The sequence below is a fragment of the Crinia signifera genome, chromosome 8, assembly GCF_055691185.1.
Source record: "Crinia signifera chromosome 8, ASM5569118v1, whole genome shotgun sequence".
Taxonomy (NCBI): Eukaryota; Metazoa; Chordata; class Amphibia; order Anura; family Myobatrachidae; genus Crinia; species Crinia signifera.
Window position 1 is genome coordinate 72880487 of NC_139224.1, and position 19731 is coordinate 72900217.

The 19731-nt window shown below is 46.4% G+C and overlaps 2 protein-coding genes across 4 annotated transcripts in view; one reads left to right on the forward strand and one right to left on the reverse strand.

Moving 5' to 3' along the window:
- Window positions 1–19731, forward strand: part of DDR2 (discoidin domain receptor tyrosine kinase 2) — a 589808-nt gene that overhangs the window by 22466 nt on the left and 547611 nt on the right. The window lies entirely within an intron of this gene.
- LOC146027023 (uncharacterized) lies at window positions 15286–17168 on the reverse strand. Of its 3 annotated transcripts, XR_014454631.1 has the most exons (4): window positions 16956–17168; window positions 16792–16857; window positions 15673–15785; window positions 15286–15385 (listed from the first exon to the last, which is right to left on the reverse strand). XR_014454631.1 is itself a non-coding variant. In XM_083158037.1 (3 exons), the coding sequence occupies exons 1-3, from the start codon at window positions 17128–17130 to the stop codon at window positions 15323–15325; spliced, it is 351 nt and encodes a 116-aa protein (XP_083014163.1). In that variant the 5' UTR covers window positions 17131–17168; the 3' UTR covers window positions 15286–15322. The 3 variants fall into 3 exon arrangements, 1 of the variants encoding a protein (XP_083014163.1); XR_014454630.1 differs by having other exon boundaries at window positions 16792–17168; XM_083158037.1 differs by lacking the exon at window positions 16792–16857.

Genomic DNA, 19731 nt, shown 5'->3' on the forward strand with positions numbered 1-19731 from the left:
GATATAATACCATCATTTTTGGCCTCCTCCAATAAACAGTCTAACTCTTTTTTATAGTCTGTCACCGGGTCCTTTGTCAGTCTCTCATAAACCTCTACATCACCCAGTTGTCTGGAGCATTCCTGTACATAATTGTTGACCCCTTGTACCACAACTGAACCTCCCTTATCCGCCTTCCGTATAATTATGTCCTTGCGGGACTGTAGACTCTTTAAAGCATCCTTTTCAGGACGGGATAAGTTATTATAAACCTTTTGCTCAGACATCTGTGCTGTCCCAGCAACTTCCATCATCCTAACGAAAGACTTAATGGAGGGGTTCCTAGTGGGGGGATCAAATGTAGAGCGGGGTAGTAATTTTTTAACCTGTAGTGGAACATCATTACTTGGGGCTTCCATAGGGGGTACTTCAGCCTGCTTTTTATTCCCAAAGAATTCTCTAAGGCGGAGTGAATGTCCAAAACGGTGGCAGTCCACTTTCCACGCCATCAAAACGAGCAGAACTCCGGCACTCTGGCTATTATTCTCTCAGGCAATGTTCTTACCCCGGTGCCCTCCTAAGACCTTTTCAGGTCTGTATAGCCTTTTTGCAATTGAAGAAAACCCTGAGTGACGCCTTATTGCCTATCTGAATGTCTATACAGACCTGAAAAGGTCTTAGGAGAGCACCGGGGTAAGAACATTGCCTGAGAGCATAATAGCCAGAGTGCCGGAGTTCTGCTTCTTATTTATGGTTGATGGCGTGCAGTGGCAGCACAGATTGATCAACTATCAAGGCACCAGGCAAGCTGACCAATTATTCCCAGGAGAGTATTTCACTCGGTTACAAGTACTGAGCTGTGGTCATTACCTGAGCTAACTGAAACCCTGCTGTCTCCATACACTGTGTAAGTGTTGCAATGGATTCGGGAGAACCAGGTGTGAATTATTCCCAGGTTGACACAGGAGAGTTTTACAGCTATTCAGATGCAGAGGTAGATCTGATCCTGCAGTCTGTGTCGACACACGTACAGTCGGCAGTTGTTGATAATGAGGACTTATTTAAAGACTGGTACTTTATGAAAAAATGTGAAGTGGACTTTATGATGCATGCTTCTACCCTTGCGGATTATTATAAGGACAAGCAAATACCGCGTGGTTTCAGGATAAAGAACTCCCCAACCATAGGCAGACAAAATACTGCTTTTTGTAAAAAATGGGTGAGCATCCTGAACAAGTGCTCAATGGACTTGTTGATCCTAGTAGTAGATGAGTCATCTAAGGAATTGACTCAGGCAAGAAATAAACTAGCCACATTTGAACTACAGCATAAGTCAACGCTATTGGGCATCTAAGCTTGACAAACAGATTGATCAGTACCGCAAGGACTTGATTCGATTTAAAAGGGAGAAGCGATGTAAGGTGCAATCTGATTATGAGATGAATAGAGTGTACCATTGGCTAAGCACGTAGGGCCCGCAAGGAGGGCCACAGAAGCCATTTAAGCATCAAAGACAAAGATACCGCTTCACAGATTATGAAGGCACCAGCACCTCGGCGAGTGAGGCGGAGTTACCAACACCTCATACCTCGGAGAATATCCACCCTTTAGGCGAGGCTTTGCCTATAACCAGCAAAAGGCCCCCAAGAGGAGGAAAAGGACTAGGCGTGGTGGGCAGACCGAGAGGGAAAGGAGGTCGCAGACGAGGCGACCAATAAAAGAGCTGGTCTTCAACCTATCGGATGTGCCCCTGGACAAGTATGAGGTACAAGTTTTGTCCAAGGGGTTATCGTTTGTACCTAGTGACTCAATGGACAAATTCCAATGGAAAGTGGACTGCCACCGTTTTGGACGTTCACTCCGCCTTAGAGAATTCTTTGGGAATAAAAAGCAGGCTGAAGTACCCCCTATGGAAGCCCCAAGTAATGATGTTCCACTACAGGTTAAAAAATTACTACCCCGCTCTACATTTGATCCCCCCACTAGGAACCCCTCCATTAAGTCTTTTGTTAGGATGATGGAAGTTGCTGGGACAGCACAGATGTCTGAGCAAAAGGTTTATAATAACTTATCCCATCCTGAAAAGGATGCTTTAAAGAGTCTACAGTCCCGCAAGGACATAAGAAGGCGGATAAGGGAGGTTCAGTTGTGGTACAAGGGGTCAACAATTATGTACAGGAATGCTCCAGACAACTGGGTGATGTAGAGGTTTATGAGAGACTGACAAAGGACCCGGTGACAGACTATAAAAAAGAGTTAGACTGTTTATTGGACGAGGCCAAAAATGATGGTATTATATCACAAGATTTTTGTAAAGCCTTGAGCATTGAGTACCCATTGACACCTATGTTCTATACCTTGCCCAAGGTGCACAAAAGCCTGGTGAGTCCCCCTGGCAGGCCTATAATATCGGCCAGGGGGTCACTCTTCCAGGCTGTGTCCACCTTTCTAGATGCCCATTTAAATCCATGCATACAGAGCACTAGAACCTATTTGAAGGACACCAACATGCTAATCGAGAAACTGAATGACCTAGGTGAGCTGCCAGCGGACACTTTAATGTGTTGCGCTGACGTGGTTAGCCTTTATACAAGCATACCACACAATGAAGGCATCAAAGCAGTTGGTGATCTAATAGAGTCTAGTGTTTCCTACAAAGGTCCTCCTACCAACTTCTTCCTCCAATTGTTAACCATGACCTTGAACAGAAATTATTTTTATTTCAATGGCGTAATGTTTCGTCAGAGGCTTGGCTGTGCGATGGGGTCAAATGTGGCCCCATCGTACGCCAACGCCTATATGAATATGATTGATAATATGCTGTTCTTTGATGCACCATATGCAGATAAGGTGCTGCTTTTTGTAAGGTTTATTGATGACCTGTTGATATTCTGATATCTTTGAGGTGCATAATGCAACTAATAGCCCTATCAAATTTACATTTGTAATGAGTAAGAGCATCATTAACTTTTTGGATGTTAAAATACAGGTAGTGGATCAGAAAATTTCAACATCGATCTTTATTAAGGAGACAGATCGGAACACCATCTTGAGGCATGAGAGTAATCATCCAATATCCTTGAGACGTGGTCTTCCTTACTCTCAGATGTTGAGGGTAAGGAGGATCACCAGTGATCCCATACAAACAGCAAGGGACCTGGACGTTATGCAGGATAAGTTTTTAGATCGAGGCTATAAGAAGAAAGATCTAGTGAGGGCCAAGGAGAAGGTTCTTAACATCCCCAGAGAGGAAACTCTGGTCCAAACTAGAAGAAACAACAATGTAGTTGATCGGATACCTTGGGTTACCCAGTATACTAATGGCAGCACTGAAATTGCAAAGCAGGTTAAAAAATATTGGCCAATAGTCAATACTGACAAGGACCTGGCATGTTTGAGGAATGCACGCATCATGCCTGCATACAAAAGAGGGAGGAATCTTGGTGACCAATTAGTCAAAGTAGATGTCACAGACCTTACTAAAACTGAAGTCCCTAAACATTTTTTGTCTAGACCAGCGGGGTGTTATCGATGCATAGGCTGTACCACGTGCAGTTTCATGCTAGTAGGGAAAAGCATTAACCACCCGCACACAGGGCGACAGATAAGCATCAATTTCGCATTGACCTGTACGAGTAGGTTCGTCATTTATGTTCTGTCTTGCCCATGTGGGTTATACTACGTGGGCAAGACGGAATGCCAGTTTAAAGAAAGAATGGCGAACCATAGGCTGGCCATTAGACAGGCCCTGAACACGGGAAATAGTCTGGGGTGTTGCTGTCTCCTGTAGTGTTTCTAGCACAGGTCTGGTTTGCAGTACTGATATACAGATCACACTGTGCTAGAAGCACTACAGCAGACAGCTACACCCCAGGCAGGGAAGAGGAACTGCATGGGTTTTCAAAGATAGCGGGTGCTAGAATAAACATTATTACTAGAACTATTCCACTGAGGGTCCAACATCTTTCACACTCACTACATATATCCATTTCATTTAGTATTCACATGCAGTTACCAGAAACATCTTTCATAATTGTAACTATAATACTCCCAACTACTATGCATCTACACTTTGTTCTCCTATACGCCTTAATGCTGCTCTGTCTTCCCCAATACCTACTGCTGTGTGTATTCCCTTATCTGCACCAATGTGTCTTTCCCCATCTGTGCTGCCCTGTCTTTCCACACAGATGCTACTGTTTCCTTCTATCTGTGCCACTGGCTTCCCCTCTATTAGTGATACTCTGTCTCCCCCTCCATCCATGCTGCTCTACCCGCCTCATCCATGACACAGTTTTCTTCCATCTGTACTGCTTTCTCCCCTCTTCATCTGTGCTGCTCTGTTTTCCCTTTATCTCCTTTGCTCCGAACCCCCTCCCCCATCAGTGCTGTCTTTCCTCCAACTGCTCCTGTTTCCCACCCAATCGCATCATTCTGCCTTACCTTCCCCAATCTGTGCCACTGTTTTCCACGCATCTGCTTCATTAGTCCCCCATCAGTGCTGCTTAGCCTTCCCACCATCTACGCATTTCTATTCCTCCCCATCTACCCCACACTGCCTCCTCCCCCAATCAACACCACTTTTACCCCATCCTCTCGGCTCTGTTTACTGCTCAGACCTTCAGTTGCATAGACTGCATGTGTGTATTCCAATGAGCACACAAATCTGTGAATTAGCAGCTCCACCATTGTGTGAATGACAGCAATCTCACTCTGTGAGAGTGCTGAATCTGCACTTACCCACAGGCTGTGATGGCGTACCATATCTGTATTGCGCAAGGAACACGTCCATTAAGGCATCAGCCTTAATGATCGGAATTTCATTGCTTTTTGGCGTTTGAGTGGAAGAGTTACAACAGGTTTCTAAAATGCCAGATCATGTGTAAGAAGCCTTAATGGGACATGTGAAACCGTGAGGTTTTTTGTCAATGGAATTTCATCGCTTTTTTTAATTTATTTTTTGTTAATTCAAAATAAAAATTTCAGTTTAAGAATAAACATTGGATTTTTTTAAATGTTTAATAATAACACACCCTTGGCAACGAGCATTACCACTGCCTACAAGCATTACAAACCCCTGGCAGGAGTATGACACCCGTCCCAGAGCATGAAAGCCCTGGCAATGAAGACACCCATCCCATGAAACCCCTGGCAATGAGCAGTACTTTTAAGCAGTAGTTTTAAGCAGTATTTACAGTGCCAGGGGCGGAGGGCTACAGGCTCAATAGAGCCAGGCAGCAGAAGTGTCCTCAAGGGGGTGGAGAGAGCTGCCACCGCATCCCAGACCGCTTCCTCAGCTGTATGCAGTCCTGTGCTGGGTCCTGCCAGAGAGGCCTCCGCAGGTGATATTAGCCCAAGAGACAGGCTGCTGGCACTGTCGGGTCTAGTAGCAGTAGGGACGGCAGGTGGACAGATGGGACCCATGTAAACATCTACAAAAGAGAGGGCCAGCCTGGAGAAGAGTGGGGAAGATTTCATACACAGGAGGTGTGTTGTACAGGGGGGTTACAAGCCAGGGATAAGAGGGTTGTCACACACAGAGAAAGGATGTAGAGTGTGGAGAAGGTGTCACACACAGGAGATGTGTGGTACAGGAGGGTCACACACTATGGATAAGGGTGGAAGAGGGGACAAGGTGTCACACAAGGGAATAGGGGGTGCAGGAGGGAACACACCAGGTATGATGGGGGGTCAAGGGGGTCACACACAGAGGAAGAGGGTAGGTGGGTCAAAAGGTTTCATGCACACACACAAGGGATCACACACTGGTACAGGTAGTAGTGTACAGGGCTCCATGGGCACTGACCAATCGGGGGGGGGGGGGGGGATGAGCTGCAGGAAATGGGGCCTGTGGATCCAGCCACAGGATGAAGGGGAGACTGGTGGCAGGAGAATCCAGGCTGGACTGCAGCAGTGTCATCCCTGTATAGGAGGCAAGCCCAGCGCTGCTTATTTTCCATCATGGTGCAGCTGCTGGAGGAGGGAGGCTCTGGGACTGCTAGGTGGGGGAGAGGGAGACGCAACATCTCCGGCGCCTGGGGGGAGCATAGCAAAGGACGCACATTTCAGTGTCTGGGGGGGAGAGAGCAGCGCAGGTCGCACATCTCCGCCAATATCCTCCTCTTTCTGTCAATCTTCTAGCGATGGCCTGTGCGAACATTTTTTTTGCACAGTCCATCACTGAACAGCTAAGTTCTTTGTATGCGTCCGACGCGCATGTGCGTTGCGGTGCATATGCAAGCGCAGTTTGAACCTGATTGCAGCCATGCACAAAACATATGGCAGTGATCAGGTCTGAATGACCCCCTGTGTTTCCTACGAAATATGCTATTCTTTATTGAGTGAAATCATACACGGACACTGCGTCAGGCCAAACCTTTTAAGAAGATAATAAAAGTTATGAGATCATACACTGGGTACAGGTAGGAGGGTACGGGGCTCCATGGGCACTGACCAATCACGGGGGGGGGGGGGGGGCGCAGGAAATGAGGCCTGTGGATCCAGCCACAGGATGAAGGGGAGACTGGCGGCAGGGGAATCCAGGCTGGACATAGCAGCGCTGCAGCAGTGTGATCCCTGTGTGGGAGGCAGTCCTAGCGCAGCGCTGCTTATTTTCCCTCATGTTGCGGCTGCTGGAGGACGGAGGCTCTGGGACTGCTAGGTGGGGGAGAGGGTGGCACAACATCTCCGGCGCCTGGGGGGGAGCGTGACGATGGGCGCACATCTCAGCATCTGGGGGGAGCGGCGCAAATCTCAGCATCTGGGGGGGGAGAGGTGCACACATTTCCAGTGTGCTTCACCATGCTCCTGCGCCCCTGTGGCGTCGGCTCCCCCACCACCGCAAGGGCTGTGGAGCCCTAGTTATGCCACTGCAGTCACCCACACAGCATCCAGTCACACACACACACAGCTGTCACCTACACATGGCAGTCATGCACACACAGCACCCAGTCACTGACAAACACTCACGGCAGTCACACACACACAGCACCCAGTCACTGACACACACTCATGGCAGTCACCCATGCACAGCACCCAGTCATTGACACACACACACTCATTGCAGTCACCCACACACAGCTCCCAGTCACTGACACACACACACACACACACACACACACACACACACACACACACACACACACACACACAGTGTTACCCACTGTCATCCAGTCACTGACACACACACACACACACACACAGCAGTCACCCACACACAGATCCCAGTCACTGACACACACACACAGTGTTACCCACTGTCACCCAGTCACTGACACACACACACACACACACACACACACACACATACAGCAGTCACCCACACACAGATCCCAGTCACTGACACACACTCACAGCAGTCACCCACACATGGGAGTCATTCACACATTCACCCAGTCACTGACACAGGATCCAGGTGTGCTGGTACTGGGCTCTGGCTGGGGATCAGGAGCATGTGTCAGAGGCATTGGCAGTGACCATGTGCCTCGTACGTTCTACCTGGAACTCACACCTGAACAAGAAAAATAGTGATTTACAGTACAGAGAAGTAGCTAGGTGACATGGTGCCCGGAGCAACAGTATGTTTCGGCGCAGCCCCCCCATGACATTTTAGTGCCACTTATACACCCCCATGCTGACAGTCACTGCCCAGCACATTAACCACCCCCCATGCCCAGTCACTTGCCCAAATTTCACAGCTTCATGCTCAGCACATACACCCCCATGGTCACAGTCACTGCCCAGCAATACACCCCCACCATACCCAGTCACTGCCCAACATTTCAGCCTCATGCCCAGCACATACTTCCCCATTCTCACAGTCACTGCCCAGCACATACCCACTCATGCTCAGTGACTGTCCAACATTACACAGCCTAATGCCCAGCAAATACACCCCCCATGCCCACAGTCACTGCCCAGAACACACACCCCTACCATACCCAGTCACTACCCAGCACATGCACCCCCATGTTCACAGTTACTGCCCAGCACATACACCACCCTCCATGGCCAGTTACTGCCCAACATTTCACAGCCTCATGCCCAGCAAATACACCCCCATTCCCACAGTCTCTGCCCAGCACATACACTCTCCATGCACACAGGGACTGCACCATGCATGCATCCTTCCCCCCCATTCCCGCAGTCACTACCCAGCTCATAGATATTGCCCCCCCCCCATGCCCACAGTCACAGCGGATCACACATACTGTACCTTTATAAATATCACTAAATGTCTGCCTGCCCGCCCATCCATAGTAGAGGCGCAGAGTCTCTGACAGCATTAGAGACCCTGCGCCCCCCCAATAATGGCCGCCGCCACCACAAAAGGAGACAGCCGCTAGAGGTCCCCCTGCACCTCTAGCGTCTGTCAGTGTGACAGACGCAGGAGGACCTAGCATGTGTCTCTTGTGTTTCCTGTGGCGGCGGCAGGGGTGCAGGGTCTCTGTAATACTCTCAGACTCTGCGCCTCTGTTATGGACAGGTGGGCGGCATCCAGAGGGTGGACCGGCGGCCGGGCGCTCTGCTACTCGTCGGCACCCGGAGCTCTCGCTCAGCCGGCACCACCCTCGCTACGCCACTGAGTACAAATGCAAATTAGGACAAGTACTGTACATGGTGAATAAAAAAAGACAGTTGCAGCAGCAGACACTGATGTAATTATAATAGTGGCAGAGATATATTCTTAGAAAAGCACATGAGAGAGGGCCCTGCTCGTTAGAGCTTACATTCTAAATTACTACATCACCATACTTAGAGACATCAGTGACAGGCAAGACTAAGAGTCAGATGCACTAAGCTTCAAAAGTGATAAAATGGAGAGTGATAAACAGCCAACCCATCAGCACCTACCTGCCATGTCACAGGCTGTGTTTGAAAAATGACAGACAGGAGCTGATTGGTTGGTTCTTTATCACTCTCCATTTTATCACTGTTGAAGATTAGTGCATCTGGCCCTAAATCATCAATAGTGTCTGGAACTATACAGCACACATGGCGGCACCCCTTGACTGATTTGGCATACTTAACAGCATCTTTGCAGTAAGAAAAAATGTATATATATTTTTTCTTCTTTTAATAAAAAAAAAGCCAGCTCCCCTGGACTACTACGTCACACATGGCGATGCCCCTGGACTGATATGGTATACATGGAGCACCCCTGGAATTATATGGCACACATAGTGGCACCCCTGAAATTATGCAGCATACTGTACATGGCGTCCGACTGGTAATTCCACCAACCTGGGTGAGTCCCGCACCGTGTCATTAATTGTGATTCCCGGCACACAGCTAATTTGTATAGCCTGCTGGAGACGGACGGCTCGCCCCCTATACAAACATCCCATCAGCGGATTGTCAACAGGCGGCGACCGCTGACAGGGGAGCTGTCTGTTAATCACACATAATAGAGATTGCCAACAACAAATTCCATCGGCTTTATATAAAAAGAAATTGAGGTCTGCCCTATCACTCCTAATGAAACTATCATTGTCTAAAAAGCTCTAAGTCCCTATCAAGGGATAATCAAAGGACATTCTACTGTCTAAAACACAGTCCTTAAATTGACTTTATCAGGAGTGTATGCAAATCTATTGTTATTTCATTGTGTTTTTATATATATATTTTTTTGGGAGTACCTATTGAATTGTACATTTTATTGAGAGATTTATATTAATTTTAAAAGTAATAAATTTATATTGATTACATCCATTGGTGTGGCGCTCTCTAGATATATGTGAGTGATCACATATATCTGATTCTACTATACATGGCAGCACCCCTTGACTGATATGACACACTTAGCAGCAAACTTGCAGTAAGCAAAAAATTAAATACATTATTTTAATAAAAAAAAAAAAAGAAAAAAAAAAAGCCAGCTGCCTTGAACTGATACAACACATATGGTGGCACCCCTGGACTGATACGGCACACATGGCGGCACCACTGGAATTCTACAGAACATATGGCAGCAACAGTGGAATTATACAGCACACATGGCAGCACCCCTGGACTGATACGGCACATATGGGGCACTCCCGGAATTATATGGCACACATGGCATAGTTGCCTAACTTTTAGATTTCCTCTCTGGGAGAAGCCTGGAGACCTAAATGGCAGGGTGGTGGATGCAGGGAGGAGTCTGTCACTAAGTCCTGCCTCCCATTCCATAAAACGCTGTGATTCGTGGGTCTGTGAAGTGAGGGATGGGCGATTTTATATAGTGTGGCGAGCGCAGCGAACCACCGAGCCTGAAGCGTGGTGAGCGCAGCGAGCCCCACGAGGGTACGCAGATTACTTTACATGTATTCCGCGTCCCCTTGCCATGCTACTTTACATGTATTCCACGTCCCCTCGCCACGCTGCGCTTGCCACGCTTCGGGCTCGGTGGCTGGCTGCGCTCGCAACACTATATAAAATCAACTCCATGCCGACGAGGATAGTGGGGGTATGAAAAGGTAGGGGGATGTGTTCCGCCGCCTCTCGGGGGGCTCGCCACGCTTCAGGGTGATGTAGAGAGTGGTGCTGTTTTAGGTCTTTTACCATATGAACTACTGACATCTCATCTCATCTGATCTCATCTGATCTCATCTCGCATCTCATGCCACAAAAAAGGGCCATGCGATGCGATTTTACTCAGGGTGCAGTGAATAAATTAACTACTGAGCGTACGTAGGAAATCTGGGCGCCCTCAGTGGCGGATTCAGGGGGGGGCACCCGGGCACGTGCCCCCCCTGTCATTCATTTTGTAGATGAGGACCAGAGCTTTCCAACGAGCCCAGCCCCATGTCTCTAGCCCCCCGGGAACCGGAGATATTGCCTGGCAAAGCTGTAACATTTTTTCCCCATAGGATAATACGGGACCCGTCAATTCCGACCCCCACCCGGTTCCGACGGCTGCTAGTTCCCCCCCTGGCATCACAGGAGCTTGTGGTTGATGTCATTCAATTCCAAATCGATGGGTCTTCAATATGATACCAGGATGGTCCATATCGGTCAATCGGTTCCAGAGATATAGCGTGTAAATCGATTTTTTTTATTTTTTAAATGTAATTTCATGGCTGTTCATGTTCTTTGAGGGCAGATTACTCTGGAACCAAACGTTCCAGTTTCACTGGACTAAAATCATTCAAAGCCCACTCAAAAGTTCTTCAATATGATACTTGTCTCATGTAAATGGGTCAGTTAGTTCCGAAGATATAGCCGGTTAAATGAGATAACTGGTTAAAGGGGGGGAGGGGTGGTTTTCTCTCCCCCTCAGACCAGAAAATGCAGGGACTAGGCTGGTGTAAAAGGGGCCAACCTGGGAATGCATTTTCTGGTGTGAAATGGGTATTATTTCAAATAGCTGGGACCTGCAGTGCTCGGAATACAGCCAGGTTCTGCCACTGTCAGTGGCTATCACTTCTGCCTGGCGGCGGCTGTCTCCCATTTACCATGAGCATGTATTCCCCATTGGCAATGAGCATGTAATCCCACATGGCAACGAGCATGGAACCTCTGGCAATGAGCATGGAACCCTTGGCAATGAGCATGTAGATAAGCAGCACTTACTGTATGTAGCATAATTTTTAAAAGGCATTATGGTGTTTGGCATAATACATAATGGACATCATGCCGTGTAACTTAACGTGCAATGGACATTATGGTGTAAATGTTTAATGCGCGCCTTTAGTGGATAATGTCCCTGTTTATGAAGCGTATTGTGAATTTTGTCTTAATCTGTGTGGCATTATGTGAATTTTGTCTCAATCAGTGTGGCTATATGTTAATTTTGGCTCAATACGTGTGGCATTATGTGAATTTTGGCTTAATCCATGTGGCATTATGTGAATTTTGGCTCAATCCATATGGCATCTTATGAATTTGGCTCAATCCGTGTGGCATTATGTGAATTTTGGCTCAATCCATATGGCATCTTATGAATTTGGCTCAATCCGTGTGGCATTATGTGAATTTTGACACAATCCATGTGGCATTATGTGAATTTTGGCTCAATCCATTTGGCATTATGTGAATTTTGGCTCAATCCGTGTGGCATTATGTGAATTTTGACACAATCCATGTGGCATTGTTTAAATTTTGGCTCATTCCATTTGGCATCATGTGTAAGGGGCAAGTATAATGGGGTCTAGTATTTTGTAGCATAATGTGTAGAAGTTGTATATGGTATTGTACACTACACTCAAGGACATGCCCCCTGTTGAGTGGCCACACTCCCTTTTCCAGAGCGCGCCTTCGGCGCGCGCACAACTACATCCTTCACTTTTGTTGCCATGGTGGGCCTATTTTTAATCCCATTGCCACCCTCTCTCTGCCGCTCTCTTAGCATGTACACTGGCACCACTAACACTGGCCCTCCCCCACCTAAACCCTCTTTTATCATGTGCCCCCCCTGTTATTTTATCCTGGATCCGCCCCTGGGCGCCCTACGCCTATTCCCGCATCCGAAAGGGCTGAAGGCATAGCTAGAAGCTCATAGAGCCTCTGCACATGCCCAGACAGTGGCAAAATGGGGGCATGGCCTCACTGAATGATGTAACCAAGTATCGCCAGGCCACGCCCCCAAATTACAGGTGCATGCTGAAGGCGCACTCAGACATCCCACCACAGGACATGATAAAGTTGGGAGGTATGCCTAAAAACAGGTAACAATATAAAATTTGTTAAACATTTAACCCTTTAAGTAACAATATTGCTGTGAGAGATCCTCAAAATATCTGCTAAAAATTCCAGCGTCACTGACAGAAACTGTTATTTTAGTATAAATAATAACAAATATAGCCAAATCAAGTAGTTCAAGTTTTGTTAAATATTGCACCCAAAAAAAAAAAACAATCGCTGTGAGCGACGCTGGCACTTTTAGCAGATATATTGCACATTTCTCACAGCAACATTGGCACTCAAAGGGTTAATACAACATTTTGTACCATTGGTTGCTGTGCCTCTCTGATTTCTTGTAGACATGTGATATTTCAATATTTGTGAGTGATTTTTTCCTGGAGAGTTACCTAGCTGTTACTAATAATCCTATTGCTAGCATCATACAGACCTTCTTTGTTTCTCATGAAAAAATCATACAAAGAAAGACTGTTTCAAAATTCTTCCTCTGCTATATTATGAACTCAGTCTCTTCAGAGCAAAACTGTGATTAACTTAACACATGCACATAAGGAGGTCATTCTGGTTCATTCTCCCCCTTGCGAATTTTGCAATGGGGAGAGATGTGAAGACCTGCTTATTTTCTTATGCACATGTGCAGGCCATATGTGCAAACGGACGCAGCGACTTGCATAGTCATCAGCCTGTTCGCTCGGGACAGGGCGGGTGTGGGTGTAGGGAAGCGGGCACGGGTCACGTCCATGAGAACGTCCAGCCTTTCATAGGTGTCCCGATGAAAACGCTGGGTGTTCCCATGGTAATTCGGCTGTGACATGGGTGCCGGGGGTGGGCAGCTGATGTCAGCTGCCCGCCCTGTTCACGTACCAGGGCGTCACCAGAGAATGAGTTAGATATATGAGCTCTTTAGAAATCATTCGATGGTCGGCGACCATTGAATGATTCCGGCCCCACATGCAAGGCTGCAAATGGATGTTTATGCAAAACATCTATTTGCATGCGTGCAGGGACATTTGCGGTGCAAGCAGGGGGCGGGTGTTCATGTGGGCGGCTTTTAGTTGGCTTGCAAAGCTACATAGGGTGACATTCTATGGGATGAGATAAATGCGCATTTTTTTATCTCGCACCACATCGCCGCTCTTCGCACTTTTTTAATTCGCATTTTTTGGTAATAATATCGCATATTTAATGGGATGCGATTTTATGACACCAAAAAGTGCGATTTCTTCCGCCGGTCATGTGCGAGTTTTGGACCAACCGGAGTGCGATTTAAAAGACTGTCTCCGCATGACTAAGAACCCCCTTACCTATTGGCCCACCTCTGTCCCCTCCATTATGCATCACACCCACTATATAAAGGGGCACTGGCGCCATTTCACTCTTTGATAGGAAGTAAGGAGCATGGAGAGGAGCGGTGGCAGTGTGAGCAGAGAAAGAGGTGTTGGGGGCAGAGTAAGAAGTGGCAGAGGGAGCAGTGGCAGAGGGAGAAGTGGCAGAGGGAGCAGTGGCAGCAGCTAGCCAAGTGGGAGAGGCAGCAGAGGACTGCTGAGGTCGTCCTCCATTACAGGGAGTGGCAGCAGTGTGGCAGGCAGAATGGCCAAAGCAAGGCTAGCCTTAGACCAGGCCCTGGCGGACCAGCCCCAGCAGGAGGAGGTGGAGGATCCGCTGGCATCCCCATCCTATACCCAGGACCTATTCCGTACCCCAGAGCAGCTGCAGGAGGGCCACATGTCAGAGGTGGAGGAAGATGGAGATGAGGAGGAGGAAGACACTGGCATGGAGGAGGAGGGGTACATAGCTGGAATAGAAAATGAGGAGGAGGTAGAAGCTGGCCGCACAAAAAGTGGCCGAAAGGTCAGATTCTCATACGAGGAAAATGCTGCGCTTGTCCGGGCTATCATACCCGTGTTTGACCGGTTACTGGGGAAAAGTCACCACAATACCACTGCACAGCGGAAAAGGGCTATGTGGAAGGACATCACCCAAGCGGTGAACGCTGTAAGTCAGCACAAGCGCCTGGTCAGAAATGTCAAGAAGAGGTTCAACGATATCAAGAGACAGCTCAAAAGTAAAATGGCCATGGAGTTGGAGGAGGCCACCAAGACTGGCGGAGGAAGCCCCACCACTGTCTGCTACACGTCCTATGAGGTCAAGCTCAAAAGAATCATACCCCCTGAGGTCCTGCCTGGCATGCACGTCGCGGATACCGATAGGCCGCCAATGCCATCCAGAGCTGGTAAGTGTGACCACATGCAATCTTAAACATACATGGCAATGTTTTCAAACTGTAATGTTCACTTGTATTGTAAAGTGCTGCTGTGGAACTACATAGCCCAGCAAGGTCAGGCACAAAAAATTGCCTGCTCCTACTTTCAAATTGGTCATAATCCTGGGCCTTGTAGTTCCAGAACTGCTGATATTGATCAACACTTTAACATTATTTCTAGCAGCTTAACATGTATGTGGCCCAAAAAACATTGGTGTACTGGTGGTTTAGCTGCCATGCCTACATACCACAGATTATCCACCAGTTGTAATGTGTCAAATAGTTTAATAATAATCTAACAAAAAATTCAGGTGTAAAACATATGTCAAATAATGTGGGGACTAAATAATGTAGTCCTTAACCAAAGGAAGTATTGTCCAGTAATGTCATTTCAATGCATTTTTGGTATAAAAATGCCAATACCATTGCAAGGTAGATAATGGCTGCCTATCTTTCCTTTCACAGATTGTCCATCCCGAAGTGCTCACGCATCACAGAAAAGAAGGCCCGTTGGAGCAGAATCTGTGGAAGCAGGTAAATGAACAAAAAACAGGCCATTACACATACAGTACACACACCCATGTCACATCAACAATATCTCACACTACATTCATCTCCTGCTGCTACATTGCAACGGAAATGAATGTCATCTGACCAGCCATCTCACTTATTATTAATGTCAATGTTACATGCAGTATCGGGGTACATGTGTAAGTACATAATACCCCTAGGTATGTGCGTTCAGCATCTAAAGCCCTTTCAAAAACAGTACTGAAGAGAGAATGGCCTATAAATGCATCAGTACTTACCTCTTCATCTGTATCCACAGGTACTGTACAACTAGGAACACAACCAACAGAATCCTCTGATATGATGATGGACGAAATGGACATCATTCTAGAACCCGTGGAGACCTTTGCAGCTGAGGAGGAAATACAGACGTCATCACAGAGTGATCTTCCCCCAAGTGGGGTGACTCCCAACCCACCCACAAACACACCCCATACAGCAGCTTCTGCTGCACAAGTAGCTAACTCCTTGGTAAATTTCAAGGAGAAACAAATAGAATTTATGGCCTCCCAAAGCCTGCAAATAGGGAACATCCAGGGGTACATGCGTCACACTTTTCTTCAATTAAGAAAAATTTCAAGGAGTGTACGGGTTGGTGTAGGTACTCATGTGCGCATGGCTAATAGCATTGACACCCATTTTGCAGATCTTACTTCTGCTGTAAGGGAACAGAATAGCCATATTGGCAGCCTTGCGCAAAGTATAGCTGCACTTAGCCAATCGTGTACAGCGCAGACCAATGCCTTTATAAGTATGCAGGCACAAATTCAGCAGATGGAAGGCAATGTCATAGGTGCAGCAGCATCTACACTGAGTAGTGAATCTAGTACCCCAGTAAGTGGCTCCCCCACTTCCCCACCCTGTCGGAGTATTAGGACCCGGGGTGGCCTGGGTGCAGCTTCAAGAAGTGGTTTAGGGTGGCCTGATGGTGGGAGAAAATAATTCATATTTTTTATTACATTTTTAATTTGCATCTAATATGCAATACATCTTGTTACATCCCCCGACAGTTCTAATGTTTGAGTGACAAAAATGCAGGTTGTTTATGACATACTATACTGCAGTAAAAATGTCTAAACGCATACCATTTTGTCTGTGTATTATTTTTAAAGCAATTATTGTGTGAAATATGACATAGTGTAATGGTATTTGACAATGGGATTGCTGAAAAGTAGTGTTGGGTAACTTCTGGCCCGTCAAAGGTTGTGGAACTACATATTCCAGCAAGCTCTGGCACTCATTGTTTGGACTGTAATGGTTATAGTGTGTCAGGGCTTGCTGGCACGTGTAGTTCCACAACACCAGGTGAGCCATGTTTTAGGGCAAAATTAATTCATACATGTTACAAATGTACTTACAAGGTTGATTACAGCAAGGGATAGGTCAGCACCACCAGCTGCATCAGTTGGGCTCTGTGTATTAGGCTAAATGTGGGTGGAAACAGATGGTATTGCTAAATAATTTGTTTATGAGTACACTTACAGCAAAGGTACATGTTGGAATACAGGGCACATGTGCTTACCAGAAAAGTAACGCCTGATGATTTGTGTACGCACCAGATTCCCCCTCTGCGTACCCCTCACTACCCGAGGTGTGGTAGGTTGGGCTTCCTGCACGACTCCTGCATGTTCCTCCTCCACATAGGCAGGTTGGGACAGGGCTATGTTGTGTAACATGCAGCAAGCTTGGACGATCATCACTACTTTTGCTGGGTGGTATAGCAGCGTACCCGATGACCAGTCCAAACACCGGAATCTACTTTTCAATATGCCAAATGTACGCTCCACCACATTGCGGGTTGCAATATGGGATTCATTATACCGGTGCTGTGCAGGGCCCTCTGGGGAGCGCAAAGGTGTCATGAGCCAGGAAACACACCCATATCCTGAGTCACCTAAAACACAGATAGGAAGTTATTGCCTTATATGGTAAGGTATGTGCATTGTGCAAACAGGAGACACTGGGACAAGAGCAATATGCTTGTGAAACTGGAAACACACACATTTGAGCAGGTACAAATAAGGACAGAGAGCGTAATATGTAAAAATGTACTTACCAAGTAGCCAGCCCTCTGGCATTTGTTGTTGGTTGAATCGGTTGCAGAGGGCTGAGTGCCTCAGAATATAGGCGTCATGGCAGTTCCCAGGGAAGCCTGCTACAACACTTAGGATTTTGAGATGAGCATCACATACCACCTGAACGTTCAAAGAGTGCTGCCCACGCCGATTGACATAGACGTATCCCCGCACGTGCGGTGCCCTAATCCCAATGTGTGTGCAGTCTATAGCTCCCAGCACGTGAGGGAATGCTGAGAGTCTATAGAAAGCCACCTTGTGGTCCTGCCACTCCAACTCAGAACGTGGGAATCTGATGTATGTCCACCACAACTTCTTTAAAGCAAGTAACACTTGAGTAAAATGCTTAGAGAAAGTGGGCTGTGATACCCCCAAGGACCATGAGGTCACAGACTGAGTGGAGCCTGTGGCCAAATAGTATAGGGTACACATTAATTTCTGCAGCCCAGACACTGCATAGTAGCCTCCCCTGAAAGGGTCCAAATCATCTCTCACCTGCTCATATAAGTCCAACAGGTTATTGCAGTTCAGCCTAAACATCCCCACAACCTGTTGATCCGAGAGGGAGTCCAGGTACAGCCGAGCATGATACGTCGGGTACGCAGTAGTAATGGGGATACCTGGATCTGGTGTGCAGCTTCCTCCCTCCTGTGCAGCTCCTCCAAATGGGCCACATCACAAATCAGCAACTCCAAACCACTCTGCAAAATCTCCATATCTCAAACCCTCACAGGTGTCCTTAATGATGTTGGGGTATATGTAGGGGTGTTTCTGAGTGAAATTTAGTGCACCTGTGTTGAAATTAACCATTTGTGCACTTGACCAAAGTGAGTTCTGGGCCAAATCGCCCAACAGAACCTGGTCTGAAAAAAGTGTGATTATTAGACACCTTAAAAGTGCGATTTGCGAAAACGCATCCCATTAAATAAGCGATTTCTATACTTTTCTGTACGAAAACATCTGGATGCGATAAAAATGCAATTTTTTCACACACTTTTGGTCCGCATGAGTTATCGCACATAATATGCGATATCCGTCCCTTAGCGCATCCTATTTAATATGCGATTTCAAGGAAAAATGCGGTCGCCATTTTTTTTACTAATATTCGCCAAAAAACACAAATCTCATCCCATATGTCACCCTAAATTTGCAGCTTTACGAGTCACCCAGAATGACCTAAGAAATCCAATATGGCTTGGGGCAGTCTACAAAATCATTTTAGAATTGTGCATTATTACACACAATTAGTACATAGGTATAACATTCTCTACTTTTAATTCCTTTGTTAAATCTCTTCCTTTGTTTACAATCATCAGTCACTATAATACTTCCATTTTTATATGTGTGAATTATCCCTGAAAAGTACTTTAGTTCATGGCCACCAGAACAGGACATTATAAAGTATAAAATAATCGAATTATAGCTATTATACAGATTTTTTATATATATCTAGTTAGTTCAACCAATCTTTAAAATGTATTGGTACAAATTGCTGTACACCACATGTCATTTTGTCCTCCAAACAGCAAGATCCTTGCAGGCATATTTATCAAAATAATTTTAACTAAAGTAATGTAATGAAGGGTGTTTTCATGGATTCAATCAACAGAAAAAGGTCGACATTCATTAGGTCGACACACCAAAATGATCAGCATGCAGTAGAGCGACATAGACAACAGGTTGACACAAGCAAAAAGTCAACATTGAAAGGTCCACATGAGTTTTTCCCTGTGGCCTGCTGTAAGTCTGATCACTGCAAAAAGAAAAAAAAATCAATTTAATCACTGTAAAAAGTCTTAACATTCAGCAATGTTCAGTGCTAATCGTCTTCTATGGATCTCTGGCCCAATTCAAAGTTGCCTTATGCTTTTACTTGTAAAACTTAACAGTAAGTAAGAAACTAAAAATAATTTCCCTCAACGGTTTAATAGACATGACTGACAAAATATTCAGGGCCTCACCCCCTCCCCCTATTAATACAAACCATAAACTCACCATCGGGTATCCCCCTGGTCCACCCTGTCGGTTGATACACTTAAATACAAACTTAACTTTAAACCTTATATAACTTAACTTAACTTAAAATAAAGTCACGACACAAAGTGCTGGTGTTTCAAAAATAATGTCAAATTTATTTTGACAATTAACTAAGACTATGAATGGTGGAGGCCTGGTGGTGACGGCCATCCCCCGGACAGAAGCATGACCCATGACAATCGATGT